The 26,183-nt window shown below is 42.8% G+C and overlaps 1 protein-coding gene across 1 annotated transcript; it reads right to left on the bottom strand.

The window, feature by feature from the left end:
* Positions 1 to 9,084: 9,084 nt before the first annotated feature.
* Positions 9,085 to 21,223, bottom strand: LOC123128750 (golgin subfamily A member 4). Its single transcript, XM_044548844.1, has 12 exons — positions 20,859 to 21,223; positions 20,605 to 20,777; positions 19,451 to 19,580; positions 18,317 to 18,517; positions 18,059 to 18,181; positions 17,843 to 17,880; positions 17,655 to 17,769; positions 12,509 to 17,047; positions 11,772 to 11,891; positions 10,732 to 10,839; positions 10,406 to 10,548; positions 9,085 to 9,601 (listed from the first exon to the last, which is right to left on the bottom strand). The coding sequence occupies exons 3-12, from the start codon at positions 19,526 to 19,528 to the stop codon at positions 9,373 to 9,375; spliced, it is 5,694 nt and encodes a 1,897-aa protein (XP_044404779.1). The 5' UTR covers positions 19,529 to 19,580; positions 20,605 to 20,777; positions 20,859 to 21,223; the 3' UTR covers positions 9,085 to 9,372.
* Between the last annotated feature and the right edge of the window lie 4,960 nt (positions 21,224 to 26,183).

The raw sequence follows: 26,183 nt of genomic DNA, 5'->3' as shown, positions 1-26,183 counted from the left end.
ATTGTTTTAATTGAAGACCAAACTCGTAACTCAAATATTTGTCTCCGCGATCAGATCGTAGAAACTTTATTTTCTTGTCACGATGATTTTCCACTTCACTCTGAAATTCTTTGAACTTTTCAAATGTTTCGGACTTATGTTTCATCAAGTAGATATACCCATATCTGCTCAAATCATCTGTGAAGTTCAGAAAATAACGATACTTGCCGTGAGCCTTAACACTCATCAGACCGCATACATCAGTATGTTCCAATAAGTCAGTTGCTCGCTCCGGAGAACGGAGTCTTAGTTATCTTGCCCATGAGGCATGGTTCGCAAGCATCAAGTGATTCATAATTAAGTGATTCCAAAATCCCATCAGCATGGAGTTTCTTCATGCTCTTTACACCAATATGACCTAAACGGCAGTGCTACAAATAAGTTGCACTATCATTATTAACTTTGCATCTTTTGGTTTCAATATTATGATTATGTGTATCACTACGATCGAGATCCAACGAACTATTTTCATTGGGTGTGTAACCATATAAGTTTTATTCATGTAAACAGAACAACAATTTATTCTCTTACTTAAATGAATAACTGTATTACAATAAACATGATCAAATCATATTCATGCTTAACGCAAACACCAAATAACACTTATTCAGGTTCAACACTAATCCTGAAAGTATAGAGAGTGTGCGATGATGATCATATCAATCTTGGAACCACTTCCAACACACATCGTCACTTCACCCTTAACTAGTCTCTGTTTATTCTGCAACTCTCATTTCGAGTTACTAATCTTAGCAACTGAACTAGTATCAAATACTGAGGGGTTGCTATAAACACTAGTAAAGTACACATCAATAACATGTATATCAAATATACTTATGTTCACTTTGCCATCCTTCTTATCTGCCAATCACTTGGGGTAGTTCCGCTTCCAGTGACCAGTCCCTTTGCAGTAGAAACACTTAGTCTCAGGCTTAGGACCAGACTTGGGCTTCTTCACTTGAGCAGCAACTTGCTTGCTGTTCTTCTTGAAGTTCCCCTTCTTCCCTCTGCCTTTTTCTTGAAACTAGTGGTCTTGTCTACCATCAACACTTGATGTTTTTCTTGATTTCTACCTTCGTCAATTTCCGCATTACGAAGAGCTTGGGAATCGTTTCCCTTATCCCTTGCATATCAAAGTTCATCACGAAGTTCTACTAACTTGGTGATGGTGACTAGAGAATTCTATCAATCACTATCTTATCTGGAAGATTAACTCCCACTTGATTCAAGCGATTATAGTACTTAGACAATCTGGGCACATGCTCACTAGTTGAGCGATTCTCCTCCATCTTTTAGCTATAGAACTTGTTGGAGACTTCATATCTCTCAACTCGGGTATTTGCTTGAAATATTAATTTCAACTCCTGGAACATCTCATATGCTCCATGACGTTCAAAACGTATTTGAAGTCCCAATTCTAAGCCATTAAGCATGGTGCACTAAACTATCAAGTAGTCATCATATTGAGCTAGCCAAACGTTCATAACGTCTGCATCTGCTCCTGCAATAGGTCCGTCACCTAGCGGTGCATCAAGGACATAATTCTTCTGTGCAGCAATGAGGATAAACCTCAGATCACGGATCCAATCCGCATCATTTCTACTAACATCTTTCAACACAATTTTCTCTAGGAACATATCAAAATAAACACAGGGAAGCAACAACGCGAGCTATTCATCTACAACATAATTTGCAAAATACTACCAGGACTAAGTTCATGATAAATTTAAGTTCAATTAATCATATTACTTAAGAACTCCCACTTAGATAGACATCCCTCTAATCCTCTAAGTGATTACGTGATCCAAATCAACTAAACCATGTCCGATCATCACGTGAGATGGAGTAGTTTCATTGGTGAACATCACTATGTTGATCATATCTACTATATGATTCACGCTCGACCTTTCGGTCTCCGTGTTCCGAGGCCATATCTTTATATGCTTGGCTCGTCAAGTATAACCTGAGTATTCCGCGTGTGCAACTGTTTTGCACCCGTTGTATTTGAACGTAGAGCCTATCACACCCGATCATCACGTGGTGTCTCAGCACGAAGAACTTTCGCAACGGTGCATACTCAGGGAGAACACTTCTTGATAATTAGTGAGAGATCATCTTATAATGCTACCGTCAACCTAAGCAAGATAAGATGCATAAAAGATAAACATCACATGCAATCAATATAAGTGATATGATATGGCCATCATCATCTTGTGCTTGTGATCTCCATCTTCGAAGCACTGTCGTGATCACCATCGTCATCGGCGCGACACCTTGATCTCCATCGTAGCATCGTTGTCATCTCGCCAATCTTATGCTTCCACGACTATCGCTACCGCTTAGTGATAAAGTAAAGCATTACAGCGCGATTGCATTGCATACAATAAAGCGACAACCATATGGCTCCTGCCAGTTGCCGATAACTCGGTTACAAAACATGATCATCTCATACAATAAAATTTAGCATCATGTCTTGACCATATCACATCACAACATGCCTTGCAAAAACAAGTTAGACGTCCTCTACATTGTTGTTGCAAGTTTTACGTGGCTGCTACGGGCTTAAGCAAGAACCAATCTTACCTACGCATCAAAACCACAACGATAGTTTGTCAAGTTGGTGCTGTTTTAACCTTCGCAAGGACCGGGCGTAGCCACACTCGGTTCAACTAAAGTTGGAGAAACAGTCACCCGCTAGCCACCTTTGTGCAAAGCACGTCGGGAGAACCGGTCTCGCGTAAGCGTACGCGTAATGTCGGTCCGGGCCGCTTCGTCCAACAATACCGCCGAACCAAAGTATGACATGCTGGTAAGCAGTATGACTTATATCGCCCACAACTCACTTGTGTTCTACTCGTGCATATAACATCAACACATAAAACCTAGGCTCGGATGCCACTGATGGGGAACGTAGTAATTTCAAAAAATTCCTACGCACACGCAAGATCATGGTGATGCATAGCAACGAGAGGGGAGAGTGTGATCTACGTACCCTTGTAGACCGACAGCGAAAGCGTTGTGACAACGCGGTTGATGTAGTCGTACGTCTTCACAATCCGACCGATCCAAGCACCGTTACTCCGGCACCTCCGAGTTCTTGGCACACGTTCAGCTCGATGACGATCCCCGGGCTCCGATCCAGCAAAGCGTCGGGGAGGAGTTCCGTCAGCACGACGGCGTGGTGACGATTTTCATGTTCTACCGTCACAGGGCTTCGCCTAAGCACCGCTACAATATGACCGAGGTGGAATATGGTGGAGGGGGGCACCGCACACGGCTAAGGAACAATCACGAAGATCAACTTGTGTGTCTAGAGGTGCCCCCTGCCCCCATATATAAAGGAGCAAGGGGGAGGGGGCGGCCGGCCTAGAAGGGGGCGCGCCAAGGGGAGTCCTACTCCCACTTGGAGTAGGACTCCTTCCTTCCTTGTTGGAGTAGGAGAAGGGGAAAGAGGGGGAGAGGAAAAAGGAAAAGGGGGCTGCGCCCCTTGTCCAATTCAGACCAGAGGGGGGGCGCAGGCCTCCTTCCTTTTGGCCTCTCTCCTCTATTCCCGTATGGCCCAATAAGGCCCATATACTCCCCGGCGAATTCCCGTAACTCTCCGGTACTCCGAAAAATACCCGAATCACTCGGAACCTTTCCGATGTCCGAATATAGTCGTCCAATATATCGATATTTACGTCTCGACCATTTCGAGACTCCTCGTCATGTCCCCGATCTCATCCGGGACTCCTAACTCCTTCGGTACATCAAAACTCATAAACTCATAATATAACTATCATCGAAACCTTAAGCGTGCGGACCCTACGGTTTGAGAACAATGTAGACATGACCGAGACATGTCTCCGGTCAATAACCAATAGCGGAACCTGGATGCTCATATTGGCTCCTACATATTCTATGAAGATCTTTATCGGTCAGACCGCATAACAACATACGTTGTTCCCTTTGTCATCGGTATGTTACTTGCCCGAGATTCGATCGTCGGTATCTCAATACCTAGTTCAATCTCGTTACTGGCAAGTCTCTTTACTCATTCCGTAATACATCATCTCACAACTAACTCATTAGTTGCAATGCTTGCAAGGCTTTATGTGATGTGCATTACCGAGAGGGCCCAGAGATACCTCTCCGACAATCGGAGTGACAAATCCTAATCTCGAAATACGCCAACCCAACATGTACCTTTGGAGACACCTGTAGAGCACCTTTATAATCACCCAGTTACGTTGTGACGTTTGGTAGCACAGAAAGTGTTCCTCCGGCAAACGGGAGTTGCATAATCTCATAGTCATAGGAACATGTATAAGTCATGAAGAAAGCAATAGCAACATACTAAACGATCGGGTGCTAAGCTAATGGAATGGGTCATGTCAATCAGATCATTCACCTAATGATGTGATCCCGTTAATCAAATAACAACTCTTTGTCCCTGGTTAGGAAACATAACCATCTTTGATTAACGAGCTAGTCAAGTAGAGGCATACTAGTGACACTCTGTTTGTCTATGTATTCACACATGTATTATGTTTCTGGTTAATACAATTCTAGCATGAATAATAAACATTTATCATGATATAAGGAAATAAATAATAACTTTATTATTGCCTCTAGGGCATATTTCCTTCAGTAAGCTCATGTCCTACGGAGGCCGTTTGATCTTGATTAATTCGGTGCTCACGAGTATGCCTATGTTCCTCTTATCGTTCTTTGAGGTCCCAGTTGGTGTTAGGAAAAGACTGGACTTCTATCGGTCATGTTTCTTTTGGCAGGGTGATGAACTTAAAAGAAAATACTGGCTTGCTAAATGGGACATCATCTGTCGACCGAAAGACCAAGGGGGTCTTGGTATTGAAAATCTTGAAGTTAAGAACAGATGCCTTCTTAGTAAGTGGTTGTGGAAGCTTTCCTCCGGGACTGAGGCCATGTGGGCGCAGATCCTCCGCAACAAGTACCTCCAGACTAAAACATTGTCCCAGGTCACAGTCAGGCCGACTGATTCGCCTTTTGGAAAGGACTAATGAAAGTCAAACAATCAATGTTCAATAGGACGAAGTTTGTTATTGGAAACGGTGCAAGTACACGTTTCTAGGAGGATACTTGGCTTGGCGACTCACCTTTAACCATTCAATATCCATCTTTATATCGGATTGCTCAACGACGTGAGGTGTTCGTGGCAACGGTATTTCAATCTATCCCCCTTAATATTCAGTTTAGACGGTCCTTAGCGGGCAATCGTCGGGAAGAATGGCTCCATCTAGTTAGGAGACTAATGGAGGTTCAACTTTCTCACCAACCCGATGGATTACGCTGGAAGTTGACTAGATCTGGAGTATTTACAGTTAAATCAATGTATATTGATATTATTAATTCAAACTCCATTCCAACTTCCAAGGTTCTCTGGGCTGTCAAAGTTCCTTTAAAAATTAAAGTGTTTATGTGGTTTGTCCATAAACAAGTTATTTTAACAAAGGACAACTTGATAAAGCATAATTGGACAGGACCTACTAGGTGTAGTTTCTGTGATCGAGATGAGACGATTAAGCATCTTTTCTTTGATTGCCCGTTGGCCAAAGTTATTTGGCGGACGGTCCATATTGCTTTTAATATTACTCCACCGAATTCTGTCAACGCATTATTTGGGACATGCCTTAATGGGATTGAGGCTGACTTAGCAAGACATATTCGGGTTGGAGTTTGCGCTTTGTTGTGGACTATCTGGAATTGCAGAAATGATTTGGTTTTTAACAGAACATCACGGATTCATTTTTTGTAGGTTATTTTCCGAGCTACAACATTGATCCGTTCGTGATCGCTACTCACTTCGATGGAGGCCAGGGAGCATTTGGTTACTGGATCTATCCGTTGGGAGATGGTAGCTCGGGATATATTCAACCGGTTTGGATGGCGGTCATGTAATAGGATAGGCAATTAGTTTACCTATCTATGTTTAGCCAGCCGGTTGTGGCGTCTTTTCCTGGCTAGTTTGTGTATCTAGCCTTTTAGGCTCTGTGTGAGCTGCCTTTTTCTTTTTTTCAGTTGGAGACTTTGAAACCTTGTTGGTCCTTTTGTTTATTTGGTTAATAAGATGGTTGTATGCATCACTCTGATGCAGAGGCCGGGGAGCACCCCTTTTTCTAAAAAAAAAAATGTACGGTCCAAGACCTTCTAGAGCACGACGTCGGGTACTGCAGCCTACTGCCCCGAGGGGCTTGCGGGTGGTTCAAGGTCGGCGGGATATTGACGGTCTTTGCTTGGCTTGACAACGTCCCAGCTATGATCTTCACCACTGCCCTGCCACACTGGACGACATAGGGTAGTCCAGGGAACCTCCTATTCCAAGCTTTTTGCCTTGCATCCACCAAAAATAGTTATGCAATACTCGTGTAAATAATTGTTGAAGAAAAGGGAGGGGACAATTGCCCCCCCCCCCCCTCCTCCACCCTCTAGAAAACAATGAGAACATTTTTTCTGATTTAGACATAGTATTTTACTCTTGACTTAAACAATTCATACTGGTAAAATATTTGCATCAAATGTTATGCACGGTATAGTATCATACTTCTTGACGTCATCGATTCAAATACAAAGTAGTTTACCGGTGACATGTGCACATAAACACCTAGCAATTTAGCTACTAAGAAGCAGTTCAGCAAATTTAGACATAAAGAAGCAATTCAACAGTTCGTTAACTGGATAATCCTCGGAATCGTCTAGAAAACCTATTATCTTTGCAGGGCATAATTACCAACTAGCATTACGGACACTCAGCATGTGCTCCTGTGACAACCCGTTGCTATAGCTTAATATGTTTTTATTCACGCTGACCTTTAGGTAAATTATGAAATTCAGCGACATAAAAAGGAAGATGGACGAAAATGCACAATAGACTTATTGGAACTTATTTAGGGCAGTGCATGGTGGAGCTAGATGGTCTACGAATACAAATGGGGAGGGGTGTTTTTGGCTTGTTTGGTAGCCTAGAGCATTTTCGTGTCTCCGATGAGCCTAGCTTAATTGGGCCTCGCTAAGTGAATGCCAGGTAAAAACCATGTTCTGTAGATAGTTTGGTAGCTTGCATCCTCCTCGGCTAGGCTGAGAAGAAACACACACACGATTGTTTGGTTATAAGCATTTTCTTCTCAGATGCAACATGTTGATGTTTGTTACATGCGCACAGATGATTAATTTCACATCTTATCCATGTTGTTAACTTACCTCACGCAGAAACGGGGTGTTGGAGGAAGAAGAGAAGGGCCGGCTAGAGGTAGAAGAAGGTGTGGCAGCCCTTAGATGCTTATCCAACGATCACGAAATCAACTAGGCGCAAATGTTTTCAGCTGACTGACGCCCAGGTGTGACACGTTTGTATAATCAGTAGGGAGCCATAGATCTACTCGTCTACGATCGTCGAAACAGAAAACATGCAACAAAAAAGTCATGTGAAATGGTGAGATGAAGCTAGTGGTCAAAGGAAATTTCATATGGTCGACCGGATGCAATGATTTTACCAAAATTCGTCTAAAAACTTCTGAATTAGCATGAAATTCAATATATACAATCCATGAAGAATGGAACCACAACGTTGATGTGCATCTTTTTCGTGTAGAGCTTACTTCGAATCGAAGCACATTACTATTGGGTTTCCAGGCGATTCCGTGTGGGACCTGGCCGTCAATCCGACGTGGCGGACGCGCCCGTGCCCATGCATCTCCATGTCTTTCCCGGATTTAGGCTGAATATGAGGGGTGCCAGTCAATCCGGACGATTGAGGCCGGTTTGAGGCACCAGCATGGGTCGGTTTTTTACCGATCAGTGACCGGAGGGCCCGCCCGGATGTTTGTGGGGGCTTTGGGGCACCCAGTTGTAGATGTTGTGACCTTCTTTGAGGTTGTATATCCCAAGAACAAAAAATTTACTCTACGGGCGAGTGAGCAAATGAAATTTATCCTGAGAACTTCCTTCGGCCGAGCATATTTGAGGACCAAGAGATGCGAGGAGTGAAAAATTGAGGGGCTAAAGCCGTCAAGGATCGGCTAGGTCCGGTTTAACACCTTAAAACCAATTTTTCTACTCCTCTAACCGATTTTGAGGAATTAGCTAGAGATGCCCTTAGTGCACTAGCTAGCTAGTCAAAATGCCCCCTTAAAAAAACTAGAGAAAATGCCCATCTATAATTTTTGAATAATCCAAAGAAAATCATGGCATACACACAATGCACATAATACCAAGTAATCATGCTACAAAATATTCAACCAAAATTTGATTCTTAACATCACAAGAAGACAAATTCGGCTGCATAGCATCTTTTTCAAATCTGCGCTGGATAGTACCATGTCTGGTATTATTCACTATAAAATTGCTCTTTTTCTGTTTCTTGAGATATAGACCAAATTTGGTTTCAAAATTTCGAGGCATGGTAGTAATGTAATCGTGCGAATTCTGTTTTTAGAACAGTATTTTTTATTATTATTACCAATAAAAATACTAGGCTCGTCTAGTACATTAGTACACCTAATGAGCCTAGTTCATTAGAGCATCCACAGTGTAGCATTTTGCTGCATCGCCGCTAAGCCAAGAAATTTGCAGCTGCCGGCCTTGTTAGCTGCTCAACATATGAAATTTGGAGAAATCATACATACATTCCGTTGTGCCCTGTGAATCATTGCGCCCTTTGTAAACAACTTCCTACCATGCATCTGATCAAGGCACCAAGCCATGATGAACTTATTTGGTTCACCTAACAGCACATCTGAATATGGATTAGAAATGTCAAATGTAATCCTGCCAGCAATGTACATGCAATCTGTGTTTAGTCTAAATATGTAAATGTTTGGTTTTACTCCTACATAACTTCTTATGAGCATACAGTAAGAGATACTTTATGCATATTTTATTCTTTCTTTCTTTTCTTTCTTTCTCCTTTGTATAAAAACATTGTGCATATTTTCAGTAAGAGATGGTTTATGAGCGAGAGCCTCGTAACACGCAAGCAAACAGATACCATTGACAACTGGTCCAAGAACAAATGAAGCAAAATCAAGCTGGGAAAGAATGCTGGTAGTATCTCGATCTCACATTCTGTCAAAAATTAATAAGAACAGCAAAGCAATTCAAGTCACCCTCTAAAAACTGCTGAGACGCAGCAGTCAGCGGATGTCGCCATATTAACAATTAATTAGTTGATGGAGGGCCTGTACACAGATCAGATGTTGCATCTTTATGAACTATATCACACACACATGATGATTTACATTACAAAATGTATTTCTTCCCCGCAGCAAAAGAAGAATACCGACCAGCTAACATTTCTTCTTCTTTCATTTCCTCCTATTATTTCCTGGGTGACCGGGCTTTCAGGGTCATTGCGAGTTTCTGTCGTTCGCCTTCCACCTCGGCAAACTGCAAGCTGAGCTCCGAGTACCTGCCGTGCATTTCCTCCAACTCGCTCTCGACAGCCACTTGTTTTCTCCTCAACTCGATTGTATCCTGTATCAGCTCATTGATGTCCCTGAAGCTTTGGAACACCGCTGATTCGTCGTTGTGTTGCTTCAAGAATGAGCTGAATGTTCAAGAGATGAGCATTTAGTTAGTTAAGTAAAACCTGACTTACATTACTGAAAGCTACAAATTTCAAGTTTTTTTTCTTTATCCTAGTTAGATTGGTTTCTGAAGAAACTTTAGTAGCTTGACAGACCAAAAAACATCCAGAGAGAAAAGACGCTCTATATCAATAAGCACAGTTTCTAAAATTCTCGAGTTCCTAAGGCCACACACTTGGGAGCAGTATCAAGGTGAGCAGGTCGCAGAAGGCCTGGTCGGCAAGACAACCATGAGGGTGGTGAAGCATCCAAAAGGAGGTGCCGGCAATGGACCAGGCAGAACAGGGAGTGACGATGGTGCCCACCAGGTCAGGGTGTTGTGGAGATCCCTTGGAGGAGCAGAGAAGGTCGGCAGTAGCATCATGCTCCGTGCGCCGCCATCGCTGCAGTTCTTTCCTCTCTCTCTCCCTTGTTTCTCTTCTCCAGGATTTCAATCGGGGGCTCCGGCGGTGCTTAAAACTTTCCGGACGTAACAACACCGAAACGTCCAGAAAATAAAACGTTAACGACGAACCAAGCGTGATTTGAGACAATGGCAGAAATGATTTACACCTCCGACTAATACGACAGTTTTGGGCTCGAAAACGACCAACCAATCAACCCTAAAAAGATACTTCCCTTGGTGTATTACCATGACCAGACTCGACATCTGAGCATGCATTCAGTCCAATATGAGGGAATGAAAGGGCAGCTGATAATAAAGGGGAACCTGCTTTACTAGACAAGAGTAAACTTATGAAAATAGATGCAATATAACTAATTACCTCTGGAAAAGGATGTCCGTCTTCTTCTTTGTTTGCAGCGCTTCCGCCAACTCAAGCTCCAAAGCAAGTACTCTTTCCAAGGCATTTCCAGAACCAGGAAGCTCTTTAAATGAAGGGAAAATGCTTCGCAAATGTTCATTTGCCTGAAAATAGTGACATGTGCACACACAAAATTAGCACAAGGTATATGGACTGCAGGTTCATGTCAAACGATGGAGGTGGATGCATGTGGGTGGTGATGGAAGAACTCTTTTATCATCTTGGGATAGTGGCAACAAAAATGTTGAATAGTTATATTAGAACAGAAAGGTGAGAAGTACACATACCATATCAAGCTGTGATAACGCCCTTTCCAAACCACTGAGCGACGGATCAATAAGATTAATGTCAAGGGGAAGAAGAGGGGATGAATTCTCATTTTTAAGTCTTTCCAGCTGCATATGTAAAATAATTTACACTGAATTAGCCCTGATCCACATCATGCCGAGTATCAAGTAATTACTGATTCATAAAAAACAAACATAAGTTGTTTGTTGTTTGAATTGCCCAATTTATTGACAAAACCAACTTTGGAGATTGGCTAATAGCATTAGTTTCCATCTTTCTTGTATTACTTTTTGCTGCGACTGTTTTTGGGAGCATATTGTAATTAACTTCTCAAGTTCTCATATAAAAATTAATAAAAAGCTGTAGTAGGAAATTCTCCTGCTGTTCTCTATCAAAAAAAAGTCACAGATCTTCCTTACTATTATGAAACAAACCCATATGGACAAAACTCATAAGGGCGTGTGCAGCGGGCTTGCAAACCAAGATGTATAAAGCTCGTAAGGGCGTGTGCAACGGGCTTGCAAACCCAGAGCTACGGACGATTTGGGAATGTCCAATCAGATTGTAATACTTTGCCTAATTAATAAAGTGTGAATCACTTTTACAAAAAAGCTAGAGCAAGGGAGAGAGAGGAGTTGGATTGTATTTTCTCTACTGCTCATCACTAAAGCAATGAAGAGACGAGAGGAATGCTAATTAAATGGGGATTTGTGGCCAGAAGGCTTGCTACATACGAGATGTCTACGGTAAAGAAGATAGAGATAAACGGGGAACATAAGGAAGAAAATGAAATGAAGATTTCCATTTTAGGCAAGCACTTGCCCATTCACAGATGTGATGATATCTAAGCACCATGAATATAGATTGAAACACTCAAACCTACTGCTCTGAAAACTTAACCGATTAGATTCATATCCTTTCCTCATCAATAATAAGAAAAATCATATGTTTTATTATTTTTTATGTAAGAACCCTTTCAAAACTTGGTAGGAACAGAATTTGTGTTATAAAAAGTATAATAAGAGAAGTTTCAACATACCTCTTTCTGGAAAAGATTCAAGTCATTTGCCAATTTCTTATGCTCTTTAGAAATATCTTTGATGGTATTGTCGACAGTTGGATGATCCTCCAATGATTCCTCAGATTGCTTATGGCAGTTCTATCAAAATAGTACAATTAAGTAAGCTGAGAGAAAAAACACTGCTATAAATGTTACAGATACCGAAGCAAAACAATTCTAAAAAAAAGTTAGTTGGTGTAATATATAAATGCACACTGCCAGATGAATCTTTCAACTCTACTTGGTGATTGTGAAGCAAAACAGCAAAAGCAAAAGTGAAGTGTCACACCAGGAGGTGTGTGTATACACTTCTCGACAAAGCACTGACAGGTAAAAAATTAACAAGAGCCGGATCTTATTTCTTGTGAAGTTGGGTCAAAGGACTGCGACATCATCCAAACTAATATTGCCATCTGATTAACAAGCTATTCCCATCAAACGCTGAAATAGTAGTTTCTAGGATGTGCTTAAGTTATCCAGATCTTAGACGCAGGCCTCTTTCTAGTCCTCTTATGTTTGAAATATATAGATTCAAGGTAATTTGTCACTACAATAATATAACATGAGAGCCATGGTATATCTCATATGTGTAAACATACTATCTTACAGGGAAAAAATTACTTCAATTGTGAGCAACTGTCAAGTATTCCATGTGCCCTAGTTTCAATCGCAATTAGTCTAAACTAAGATAAAGACATTTATGTTAGATTGATTACCTCCAAGTTCTTTGTCGGTGCATGCTTGGCATGTGGATGCTCATCAGACTTACCAACATCTTCTGATTCTGCTACATTTGATGAAATATGTGTGCTATGGATTTCACCTTCATCTTCCTGTAATTCTGAATCAACTTCTGTTAGTTTTGGTATTAACTCTGGTGCAGACCCAGATTTAACATCTCCCAGAATTTGCCCGATAGATGTGGCACGAGGGATGCGTGATCCAGAATTATCAGGTGACGCGACATGGTCGGTTAATGCCATATTCTCCAGCAACTTTTTCACTAAGTCAAGCTCCACCCTTATTCTATTGCGTTCCTCACTGCACTCCTGAAGAGAGACCTCAATCCTCTGCTTTTCTTCTTTACAGCAATCGAAGTTCAGTTTTGTGCATTCCAAGTCCGTCATTATGCTGTCATATGCATTAGACAACTCTCTTTTATCAGCAGATAAATCCTGCATCTCCACCTCCAGTTCAGAAACTTTCATTGATAGCTCTTCAATTCTTTTAGCCAGAGCAATCTCGTTTTTCCTCCCAGTTTCAACCTCGTCCAAAGCACTTTGTAACTTCAGTAACATCTCTTCAGAATACTTTTTAGAGACAAACACCTGACTTTTAAGCTCTTGAACCTTTGATTCATATTGCTCTTTGATAAATGCAATTCTAAGGGAATCTTGTATGGCGAACAACGACCCCTCTTTCTCCTTTTTCCCAGCTTCAGCCTTTTCTTTTAGCTCTCTCAACTGGATAGACAGGTTCTTGAACTCTTCTGCCTTCAGAGTTTGTTCAGCAAGTTTCTGCGTAAGCTCTTTGTTCTGTTCTTTTAAATTTGTCAACTGATATCCAGAATCCTGTAGCAGTGATGACGCCTCAGTATGGTGTTCCTCCAATTTTGATTTCAGAACCACGTTTAGAATTTCAACTTCATCTTTCGCTGATCTCAAACCATCAACATGCTCCTCAAGATTTGTCTGCACGGCTCTAAGCTGCACAATCTCATCTTGATACTTCAATTCTGCCTCACTGTTATTAATTGATACTGATGTATCTCGAGACTCACTATTGCTAACCTGAGCCAATGTCTGTTCATTTCTTTTTATAAGCTCTTCAAGCCCTTCCTTCTCTTGAATAACCCTGGCAAAGTTGATTTCTTGAGAATGGATAGCTGATTCAAGTGTGGCATTTCTGTCAGTTAATTCTGCTACAGTCAACATGTGCGCCCTTAATAACTCGTCAGCATCTTTGTTCTTAAGCTGAAGCTTCCCAAAATCATTTTTTAAGTATTCAAGTTGCACAGCAACCTCCTCAACCTGACTTCTCATGCAACTAGCTTCAATTTCAGTGGCAAGAAAGTCCTCCAGAATTGTTCCTAACTGATTTTCAGCATTGGCGAGCTGGGACTGAAGAGAGCAATTCTTACAACTGAGGTCCCTTTTGATTTGCTCACTTTCTGAAAGAGCATCTTGCATCAAACTGTTTTCTTTACTCATGTCCGAAATCTGGTCCCTCAGATGAAGTAACTCTGTTTTGTCCTCATTATAAGATAGCAGGACCTGATCCTTCTCACTAAGTTGAGATGTAAGACTTGCGAGGGCAGATTCAAGATCTTCCCTCGTTGTCTTTTCTCTTAGCAAATTTCCCTCGGTACAGCTCAGACAATTTTGCAAACCTCTGATTTCATTTTCCATGTGCATCAACAGTTCGTCTTTAGACTGTAGAGACTCGGCCAAAGTTTTGTTATCTTCGTCGGATTCTGCAAGAGTTATTTTGGTCCTCTCAAGTTCCTGAACAACAGCAGCAATGTCTTTCATCTTTTCAACAAGAGTCTCATTCTCACTGGTGACAATCCGCAGCTCAACTTCCATTTTTGCCAACTTTGATGTTAAGTCACCATTGCTGATTGAGTGTTGTTCTTGAGCCTCTGAGATTATCTCAAATTTATGTACCATTTCCTGCAGTTCCTGCTGAAGCTTCTCTACATGTCCCTCAGAAATATTCAACTTTTCTTCTGTTCCAGCCATATCACAATGAAACTTCTGCTTCACATCAAGCAATTCTGTTTCAGACTTGTCTGATCTCTTCCGGAGAAAATCGCACATTTCTTCCAATGCGTCCTTTTCGTGATGGAGATGAAGCACCTTCTGGCATGCTTGCTGCTGGAAGAATTCCAAGCTTGCTATGACAGCAGCATAATTCTTGTTCTCAAGTTCATGTAGCAAAGATACGTCATCCAAGCATGGAATGTCGATGTCCTTGCTCAAAGAAATAAGTTTAGAGCATAGGATGCTCAGTTGCTCTTGAAGTGATGTAGAAACAATTTGCTGCTCACTGATTAAGGAGGACTGCTTACGTAATTCATCTTTCACTGCCTCAAAATCTTCCATTACTGATCTGAGCTCATCCTTAAGCTGACTAGTTTGCTGACTTTCTTTCATTAAAAGGTTCTCAAATCTCTTCCTTTCTTCAGTGCAGGCATTGTACTTGCTTTCACAAGTTTTATGTTCCTCAACAAGTGTTTCAGATACCACAAGCCTTTCCATAAGTAAAGCATTTTCAACTGAAATATCTTGGAGCTTTGCTTCTAATATTTGGTTCTTCACTGTCAGATCATCACACTTGAAAATGTATCCTGATTCACTTTCTTTCAAACTTTTTGATTGGTCCAGTGCAGAGTTTAACTTGAGCATTAAAGACTCCCTAGCATCATTAGAGTCATGGAGTTCTTTTTCTAGCACGTATAGCCTTCCCTGCATTTGCTTAATCATATCCAGTGCAGTATAGTGAGATTCCCGTAGCACATCAGAGAACACCTGCCACTGAATGTTAACAGCGTACGTTTCTAAAATATCAGATTCCATTGTGGAAGAAGCATCTTTTGGTCCTTCGGTGTTGGAGCAGTTCACCTGTGAATCAGGATTACATATGACTTCAGATCTGCTACGAAGTTCTTCAATTTTGGCAGCCCGAAGGAGGTTTTGCTGGTCATCCATTTTGTAGCTAAAACTAAGTGATGTGCCATTTTCAGTTGAAAACATTTGAGATGCAGTTGCCTCATGAAGACCTTCAGTTCCCCGTTGTTTGACAACAGGCCTGTCTTGGTCATGTTCTATAGTACCGCTTAAATCTGCTATTGCAGAATGCTCTTCAGGAAAATGCTCAGCATCTTCTACAATGGGTTGCTTTGCAAGAGTTTCACTTGACTCATACATAGAGAGAACCTGAAAGGACAGCAACTCAAGGTCTTTCTGTAGACGATCAACAGCTGCAGAATAATTCCATCGGACCCTCTTAAGTGCTGTTTCCGTAGCAACAGCTCTCCTCTCGAACTCCTTATTTTGAGCTTCTAAAGCTGTTCTGTCCTCAGCAAATCTCATTAGCTGGTCATTCATCTCCTCATGCATTTTCTGCTTCTGGGCTTGGAGGACAGAAACTGTGTAGAAACAAGAATTGTGTTCTTTCCTAAGATTTTCCAATTCAATTGCTGTCTGCTTCTGGCTTTCCTCAAGCTTGTGGATAAAAGATTCGTAGTAGCGCTCAATCTGGCTCATCTTCTCCAGAAGATTCTCCTTCTCAGTTTTTGAGTCCTCCAACTTCTGCAAGAGCCCACACATTTTTTCCTCCATCGTGGCTGTACTGCCAGTGTTTTTCTTGTCGGAATTATGATCACGTCCGGAGCTTGATTGATGGGCAACATTGGATGGTGGAGCCAAATGTTCTTGATAATTATTTTCTTTCATTTGTCCAAGCTGAACACCTTGCTTGAGGTTCTCAATAACACGCTGAAGAGCCCCTATATCAGCAAGAAGGAAATCAAGATCACTTGCTTGAAGTCCATGGAGAGCATTATTTCTGGTCTGCTGCAGTTTACTTTCAAGAAGCAGCAAGCCTTGCAGCCATTCTGTTTGGAGATTATGTACTGAACTATCTGTAGCAAGAACACCATTTCCTCCATCAGCCTTATGCTGCAAGGGTTTAGCAGATTTCATTTCTTCCAACTCTCTTTTCAAACTAGAACATTCTGTCCTTAGGGAAGATACTTCAGTAGTGAGCTCGCTGCGTGACATAAGTTCAACAGCAAGCTGGTTAGCTAGGCCCTGCGTTTCACTGCCTAATTTGTCAGTGACATCTTGCAGGGATGTTGCTTCTGACTTGAGCTGAGAAAAGGCCGACTCAGCCACCTCCAATCTGGACTTGAGTCGATTATTCTCGTCATGAGCAGCAGCAAGATCATGACTGGCAGAGAACTCAGGACTCCAACCATGACTCCAATCACTGCTCCCTTGTGGTGAAAGACGCTTACCCCGAAATGGCCCCTTCTCTGGTGTAGGGCTTTGACTTGTCGGACAAAGTGGTAAATCACCTGAGTGTATGCTCCTAAAGCTACTGATTTCATGACTGCCACACGGATCATTCTTTTCGGCAAAATAACCATCTGAATTATGTGATGAATTTTCATAATCTTCGGTTGAACCCGCAGAATCTTCGGCCACAGGGAACCCCAAAGAAGTTTCTTTTAACTTATTCCTTGCGTTAGCCTATAACAAATGATAAAGATAATTATGGTGTGAACCAAGTAACTTAATTATATCAAATGACGATATGCATAGAAAAGAATATGGGATGGTTTAACTAATTTATTTACTAAATGAAAACAGTAGGCATTGCATGATATGCAGATTCCATTCATTGTCACAAATCTAGGCCTAATACGTAAATTCTCTAGTGATGTATCTGCAGCACAATCAGCAATAGTACAGTAAATATAGACCGATGCCTCCAGTTAAAGAACCAAAGGACCACTCAATATAGATCGATGCCTCCAGTTAAGAAGCAAAGGACCGCGGTCCCTTCAAATGTATCCTTCCATAATCTTGAGATAACCAAGGTCACTCTCAACAAAGCAATCTAGCACATAACTTGGTCTACTTTGTTGCAGTTCAAATCAGAAGTTTTGAATTATTTTTCACCAGTAAACCATGTACGCATGGAAGTTCGTAGTTTTTTTTTGGGACTTCCATGGAAGTTAGTAGTTACTACCAAGAAACAGTGTAAAACACACGACTGCCCTGAAAATGAGCTCTTTGTTTTCCTTTCATGTGCCATTGCAGTGAGGTCCTATACTTCGTAGGGATTTATACCAACCTTATCACTACCAACATTGGATGAAGCAACAGCAACTTCAGAAGGATCGTGACTTCTTTGATTCACTAGCTGCTGGGAACTTCTGGCACCAGTTTCTCTTTGCTGTTCAAATTCCCTGTACCAAGAAAGCACTCATAAGACTTGGGACCAACAATCCAAAACTAATTTCATTGTTGTCATGGCCAAACCTGAAGCCAGTTTTGGTGCTGAGCAGTTGTGCCGTGACCTGCAACGGTATTCATCAAAGAACAACATTAGAAAGGACAACCAGAAGGCAAGCAAAACAGAGAACATTGTCAAATCACTTCTCAAAACAGTGAAAGAGTATTTTTCTGATGATTATAGACATAAGTTAAAATGTTATCTAAAACCCATGCATGTATATTGTAGGGGAAAAAACATACATGTAATACTGTTCCAAAGTTGCAACCACGAAAAGGAAGTGTGATTGAAACAGGCTTCACTGCTTCTGCAAATTCGGCAAGATTAACATCGACCTCCCCAAGAATACTAGATCGAGAAGTCCCCTGATTTTCCAAGAACAAGGGGAGTAAGTTCATCCAGCATTTAAGTGGTGATGATATCAAAACCTTAGGTAACATGTGTGCAAGTCCATGGCCAAGGAAGATGTAGGATAAGCGAAACCAATTTGTACAACGCACCATGGCCACAACAAGCTTGTAGAGCTTGTCATCATATGTCTTAGTCCTAGAATCCTGAAGAAGTCGTGTTGCTTCATAAATAGGATCTGGCCATTTACAGCTTCCATTCCTCACATTTGCTTTATTTGTTTTTGCAGTTACCTTTCCTGTATCAGCAGAGATAAAGGACAAAAACAACTTGTCCCATCCTGTAGATGGAATCTGCAACAAAAACAAGTAACCATGGAAAGATCATTCAACTATGGATGGCAGAAACATGCAATAATCCTGAGTAATTCACACAAACTGCAAGACTCATATTAGTAAAAATCAGAGAGCCGGAATAAGTCAATTGTACACCCTACAACTTTTGGCAGGGTATGTATTAGTAGTATCTTTCACCCCTAACTCAAAAAATGGACAAACCACAGCCTAAATTTTGGAACTACCACCCCCCCCCCACCCCCCCAAACAATCCCCACACGGTTTTGGACGACACGCCACTATATGTAGGATGTTTTTGACAGGCAACGTCATGGGACCCACAATCATGCTCTAGGTTGAGAATGACTAAGCAACTAGTCAGCAAATCAACAAATCAGAAAAATACAACATCACCCAAATAAACAAATATTTATTTCTTGTTACGTTGACTGTGCTGCATGTAAGCTGAACAAATCAGTGATGTGGCAGCCGACTTGGTGAAGAGTCGAAAAGCACATAGAAAACCAGCCTAAGGGTGACTTCCCGGCTGCCTGCGTGGATACTACTTTTTTATCCCAGCCATGGCATGGAACTCCAGCTGTGGCAACATCAGTGTCCCACCAACATGTGGGGGGTGGAGGATTCCCCAAGGACTGGATTATATTTTCCTTTTCTTTAAGGGGTTTTCTCATAATGCTGGTGTCTGATTAATACAGAGCTTTGGCTCCTTTGCCCAAAAAACAGCCTACAGGTGAAAACAAATGGTTTCAGGAGTTCAGGGTGAAATGTGTCTGGTTTTAGAGTTGAGATGAAATCTAGACCCGTGCAAGAGTTGTGGAATACAAATGGATATTTTCCTCGAAAGTAAGATTCACCAAAAAAAAGTCTTAACAAAGTCTTAACAACCAAAAGGGCAAAGAAATGGAGTTGGCATAAAAAAATTGATCTTACATTTGTTGCATGGAATTGCAGCCGGAATACAACTTTAACTTTGGCCTTTTCAATCTTCCATTTTGGCACCCTTGACATGCTGGCGATCTTTATTATTTAAGCATATCGTACTTCTAGGGGGATCTTTTGTCTGAAAGCAAGCACCAGAGACAATATAAACTCCCTTAAATTCATAAATACATCTAAAAAATCACCTTCAAATCAAACAGAATTCAAGCCAAAAAACCATACAAACAGACCAGATTGTCCTCATGGATGCGCAAACGCACAAACACAGGAACAAGAATCATACCCACCACCAATGAGAAAATTTCAGTGTAAAAGCTAGTCATCAAAAGCAACTGGCTGGTACACTTCCATGGTAGCAGTTATACAAATAATTGAATGATTATGTTGATATTGTTTCTGCACTATGCTCCTAACAGTTTCATAGCTATTCCTACTAACAACCACATGTTTCTCAGCACCTCACATGTTCACCAGCGTTAGATACACGGTATAATGGAAAAATAATAACTAACCACTACATGAAAAATTCACCTACACCAAGATGCCTGGATTTATCTTTTTATCCTCTTACATCTAGAGCCGCAGGGTGGAAACATACTAGCTGGCAAGAATTTGCCCCCAATTCACCCAGAAAGGTAAAGTCAGGCAGTACTCAAGAATCTTGTCCTGCTATGATTCATACATAGGACTAATTCCATGCAGTATCAGGCCTCATTGAGCCAAACTAGGCTAAGCGTTTTGTTTCTCTAGACCCTTGTTTAGCTTCAAAATTATCAACGAATCAAAATATAACATATGCATCTTTAGTTTCAAAGGGCAACTAGGAGAGATGCACAGGTCTGATCAATTTGACAAACTTGCACATTACAAGCAAGGATTTAGAGCATGCTTTGGTTTGCAGCCAAAAATTAAACTATAGTTATATAACACAAATTGGTACTAGTGGATCAGTAGCTGGGCAGCTGGTGTACTGAGCAAAGGCACCAGTGTCATGTGCAGAAAAGAGATGCAGCTAGTTGCAGTGTGCAATTGCAGAGTTCAGAAATCGTGGAAAAATGCAGGCACGCCTTGCTTGTAGCCAAGATGTTCCAAGTCCAGGATAACATCCAAGAGCTTTAAGCAGCCAAGGCATGGACGGAGCGTACCTTGCAAGGCGCCGGAGGTGGACGAAGGCCCTGGCTTGGGGGTCGGGATCTGCGGCGGAGACGGACCGGGGCAGCGCCACGGGATTCGATCTGCAGCTGAGGCGGCAAGAGGCGGGCGGATCCGGCGAAAGGCTGCGGCGGATGAGAGCGAATCCGGCGGGGACGACGGCGTGCTGTCGACCGAGTGAACTGGGGTCAGGGCCGGAAGAAGAAATGGAAGGAGGCGGGAAGGAGGGGCAGGGGAGAAGACTCACCGGCTGCGAGTGGGGCAGGTGACCTCGACAGCGGCGCTCACCGGCGGCGAGATGCAGCGGGATACAGGAGAGAGCACGAGGAGGTCGGGCGCCGCCGTGCTCTTACAGTGGCAGCCAAACAGTTCTGGAGTTCATGCCCAAATCCGCGGTTCGGGGACGAAATGTATGTACTTGCGAGTTGGTGGGGGGCTGTTTTTGGCTCAGCGGCGCTCACCGGCGGCGAGATGTAGACGGATGCAATGCAACTGGTGGATTCGCTTTGATACGGAAGAAAGCACGGGGAGTTCGCGCAAAAGGTGCGGGCTTTTCCACCGAGGTTGGGTTGGGGCTTGATTAGGAGAGGCGAGCAGCAAAGCTTGCTTATCGGGAAGAGGAAGGATGCTGGGCACCAAGCATAATGATGATGTTTGGTCGTTTAATTTATCATTACTTATTTCTTCCCAGGTTTTCTGGTTGGGCAGTAATGTCTGTCTCTCACAGTCTCACTCGACTCCTTTTTCTTTTTCACCGGTACAAGTGGAGTACAGGCCTGAAAATCAGCCCGCTTTTTCTTAACCTCGAAAAACTAGTAGTGCATGCTAGTATATCTATTTTTCTCGCCTTGAGTTTGGCCTCACGATCTCGGGCGGCGCGTGGAGCGGGTGTGAGGCTGTGGGTGGGGTTCCCTCGAGTGGGTCGTGTCGACCCATCCGCGTGGGACGTTGTCGTGCGGGCCCTCATTGTGTTGGCGATGTTGACCCCGTGTTCTCCTTATAGTCGTGATGTGGTGTTCGTCATGGGGTTTGCCATGTGGCGGCACCGTTTCTACGTTGGTGTGTGACATTTACACGATGAAGGCGAGCCACGTGGGTTGACCTTGCTCCTCACACATGGGGCGTCGCCTCTTTGGAATCCTTGTCCAATGGCATACAACTCAATATATTGCTTCCTAATGATCACACTAATAGAGACACGAGAATGGAAAGGGGGAAACCTAAGTGATGTTTAGCAGTTGCAGGCCATGAAAGTATAGAGAACAATGCGCAAAAGGAAATGGAACAACAAGAACATTGATTAATCCAATAATATAACAATACTTCACACAACACAGCCTAAAAGGCAGTAATTAATAATTACTCCCTCTGCCTCAAAATATAAGAATGTTTTTGACACTATGCTAGTGTCAAAAACGTTCTTATATTTTAGGACAGAGGGAGTAGATGGCATAGGTTACAGTAGATACACCAATAGTTAGTCGTTTCACATACATATTCAATACACAAGTACTAAAGACACTTGAACAACCAAGATGGATATCTTAAAAAACATGATAGATGGTGAGTGGAGGCTTGGTCGATTATGCCTTCCTTTTCAGTGCTCCCCACCATAATCTCCTGGCTGGCAGCTTCAAGCAAATTCTCTTTGTGCCACGGTTTCTTTCTGTTTATTGCGACAAGGGATCAAGCAACGGTAATCCACACCTAGTGTCACCAACACTTTTAAGGGGATGCGAATCTCCATTGAAGAGGTAGGGAACAATGAATGCTCCCACGACAACAAATGTCTCACATAAGTCTTTGAGTGCCATGGCCAACGAACGTCCAACCAACCTTCGCTAGGGGTAGCTCTTGGGCCGTACTCCAAATCTCATAATGAGTCGTGGCACAAATTCGGGGAACCACAACCATCTAGGTTGCGCATAAAACCAAGAATAACAAGATTCACAAGGGATATATTAAGGAATCGATGAACTTGAGATTTGCCTTGGTGAAAGTGTATATCGGGATCTCCTCTTGGTCTCCCTAAAAAGAATATGCAAAGTGGAAGCTAAGGAGGGTGGTCTTTTAGATTTCAACAATGCTGGAGGAGAGAGATGGAGTCAGCACCTACTTCATGGTGAAGAAGATGCTTTAGGGCATCTCCAACGGCAACCCGTAAATTTCCTCCCGCATCTGTCCGCGGACAGGAGGGCGACATCCAACAGTAACTGCATACATCCGGTCTTCCTCAAAAAAATTTAAGTCTGCACGATCAAATAGCTGCATACAGAGGGTACAGATGTTCAAATAGCCGCATGCAGCAATATTTCAAATTTAAAAAAGTTCAAATAATACATCCCAACATTGTTTCCCCATTTAACCGCCCACTGATGTGTTGGGGAACGTAGCATGCAATTTCAAAAAAATTCCTACGATCATGCAAGATCTATCTAGAAGATGCATAGCAACGAGAGGGGGAGAGTGTGTCCACGTACCCTCGTAGACCGAAAGCGGAAGCGTTTGACAACGCGATTGATGTAGTCGAACTTCTTCTTGTTCCGACCGATCAAGCACCGAACGTATGGCACCTCCGAGTTCTGCACACGTTCAGCTCGATGATGTCCCTCGAACTCTTGATCCAGCCAAGTGTCGAGGGAGAGTTTCGTCAGCACGACAGCGTGGTGACGGTGATGGTGAAGTGATCCGCGCAGGGCTTCGCCTAAGCACTACGACAATATGACCGGAGGTGTAAACTATGGAGGAAGGCGCCCCACATGGCTAATAGATGTTATTGTGTGTTCTAGGCGCCTCCCCCCTCATATATATAGGTGGGAGGGAGAGGGGCAGCCAAGGGGGCGCCCAAGTAGGAGGAATCCTAATTGGGGCCCTAATCCTATTTGCCCCACCCCTCCTACCATAATTCTCGGAGGGGGAAGGAAGGAGGAGGGATGGAAGTGGGAGGCCGAATCCCTCCCCTTCCTTTCTCCCTTCTCCTCTTTCCTTCCCCCTTATTTCGGCCTACATGGGGCGCACCAGCCCCTTAGGGCATGTACAACGGCATCTAGTCAGCCGTCTGTAATGCATGCCAGGTAGGATTTTTATCTAGGTGGAGGAAAGAGAGGGAAGAAAGAGAATAAGGGTGTCTATAAATCGGCAGACGGTCGATAGCCCACAAAAATCGCTTCTTATCGATAGCCTTTTGCCGTTGTATACGCTAGGCGTCGCTAATATGCTATCAACCCTGCTGAACCGTCGTTCCCATGTTCCACGATCGTACACAAGATTTTTTTATCGGTTCCTATTTCTTGGGAAGTTACAGATGGGAAATAGACAGTCCATTGTACAGGGGGTCTTTAGTGTTGTCTATGGATGATTACTACAGACGGGGTTATCTAAACAATTGTACATGCCCTTAGGGGCTGGTCTGTCCCCCTCTTGGCCCATTAAGGCCCATGTAGTTGCCGGGGGGATGCCCGAAACCCCTTCCGGTGACCCGATATGTACCCGGTACCCCCGGAACACTTCTGGTGTCTGAATATCATCGTCCAATATATCAATCTTTACCTCTCGACCATTTCGAGACTCCTCGTTATGTACATGATCTCATCCAGGACTCCGAAAATTTGGTCACCAAATCACATAACTCATATAATACAAAATCATCATCGAACATTAAGCGTGCGGACCCTACGGGTTCGAGAACTATGTAGACATGACCAAGACACCTCTCCGGTCAATAACCAACAGCGGAACCTGGATGCTCATATTGGTTCCCGCATATTCTACGAAGATCTTTATCTGTCGTACCGTAATGACAACATATGTTATTCCCTTTGTCATCGATATGTTACTTGCCCGAGATTCGATCATCGGTATGTTACCTTTCATGGTGTGGAACTGCTAAACATCAGAGCTCACGAGACGTCATCGAGTTGAACGTGTGCAGAACTCGGAGGTGCTGTGCGTTCGGTACTTGGATCGGTCGGATCATGAAGACGTACGACTACATCAACCGCGTTGTGCTAACGCTTCCGCATTCGGTCTACAAGGGTACATGGACACACTCTCCCCTCTCGTTGATATGCATCACCATGATCCTGTGTGTGCGTAGGATTTTTTTGAAATTACTACGTTCCTCAACAGTGGTATCAGAGCCAGTTTTTATGCGTAGATGTTATATGCACGAGTAGAACACAAGTAAGTTGTGGGCGATTGCTACCTCTTGAGCACTATGTTGGATTTCCCCGAAGAGGAGAGGATGATGCAGCAAAGTAGCGTAAGTATTTCCCTCGGTTTTTGAGAACCAAGGTATCAATCCAGTAGGAGGCTACGCGTGAGTCCCTCGTACCTACACAAAAACAATAGCTCAACGCAACCAACGCGCTTAGGGGTTGTCAATCCCTTCACGGTCACCTACGAAAGTGAGATCTGATAGAGAAGATAAATAATATTTTTGGTATTTTTGGTATAGAGATGCAAAGTAAAAAGTAAAAGCAAAGTAAAAACAAAGCAATAATAAAGTGATGGAGATTAATATGATGAGAAAGAGACCCGGGGCTATAGGTTTCACTAGTGGCTTCTCTCAAGAGCATAAGTATTCTATGGTGGGTGAACAAATTACTGTTGAGCAATTGACAGAATTGAGCATAGTTATGAGAATATCTAGGTATGATCATGTATATAGGCATCACGTCCGAGACAAGTAGACCGACTCCTGCCTGCATCTACTACTATTACTCCACTCATCGACCGCTATCCAGCATGCATCTAGAGTATTAAGTTAAAAACAGAGTAACGCCTTAAGCAAGATGACATGATGTAGAGGGATAGTTTCATGCAATATGATAAAAACCCCATCTTGTTATCATCGATGGCAACGATACAATATGTGCCTTGCTGCCCCTTTTGTCACTGGGAAAGGACACTGCAAGATCGAACCCAAAGCTAAGCACTTCTCCCATGGCAAGAACAACCAATCTAGTAGGCCAAACCAAACTGATAATTTGAAGAGACTTGCAAAGATAACCAATCATACATAAAAGAATTCAGAGAAGATTCAAATATTATTCATAGATAGACTTGATCATAAACCCACAATTCATCGATCTCAACAAACACACCGCAAAAAGAAGATTACATCGAATAGATCTCCACGAGAGAGGGGGAGAACATTGTATTGAGATCCAAAAAGAGAGAAGAAGCCATCTAGCTACTAACTATGGACTCGTAGGTCTGAAGTAAACTACTCACACTTCATCGGAGGGGCTTGGATGATGATGTAGAAGCCCTCCGTGATCGATGCCCCCTCCGACGGAGCTCCGGAACAAGCCCCAAGATGGGATCTCATGGATACAGAAAGTTGCGGCGATGGAATTAGGTTTTTGGCTCCGTATCTGATCGTTTGGGGGTACGTGGATATATATAGGAGGAAGAAGTACGTCGGTGGAGCAACAGGGGGCCCACGAGGGTGGGGGCGCGCCTGGTAGGGTAGGGCGCGCCCCCCTACCTCGTGGCCTCCTGTTACGTGCCTTAACGTAGGGTCCAAGTCTCCTAAGTTGTATTCGGTGAGAAAATCACATTCCCAGAG

The sequence above is a fragment of the Triticum aestivum genome, chromosome 6A (genome assembly GCF_018294505.1).
Source record: "Triticum aestivum cultivar Chinese Spring chromosome 6A, IWGSC CS RefSeq v2.1, whole genome shotgun sequence".
In the NCBI taxonomy this organism is placed as follows: domain Eukaryota; kingdom Viridiplantae; phylum Streptophyta; class Magnoliopsida; order Poales; family Poaceae; genus Triticum; species Triticum aestivum.
Note: the sequence above shows the minus strand (reverse complement) of the source record. Positions and strands in the feature narration are given on the sequence as shown.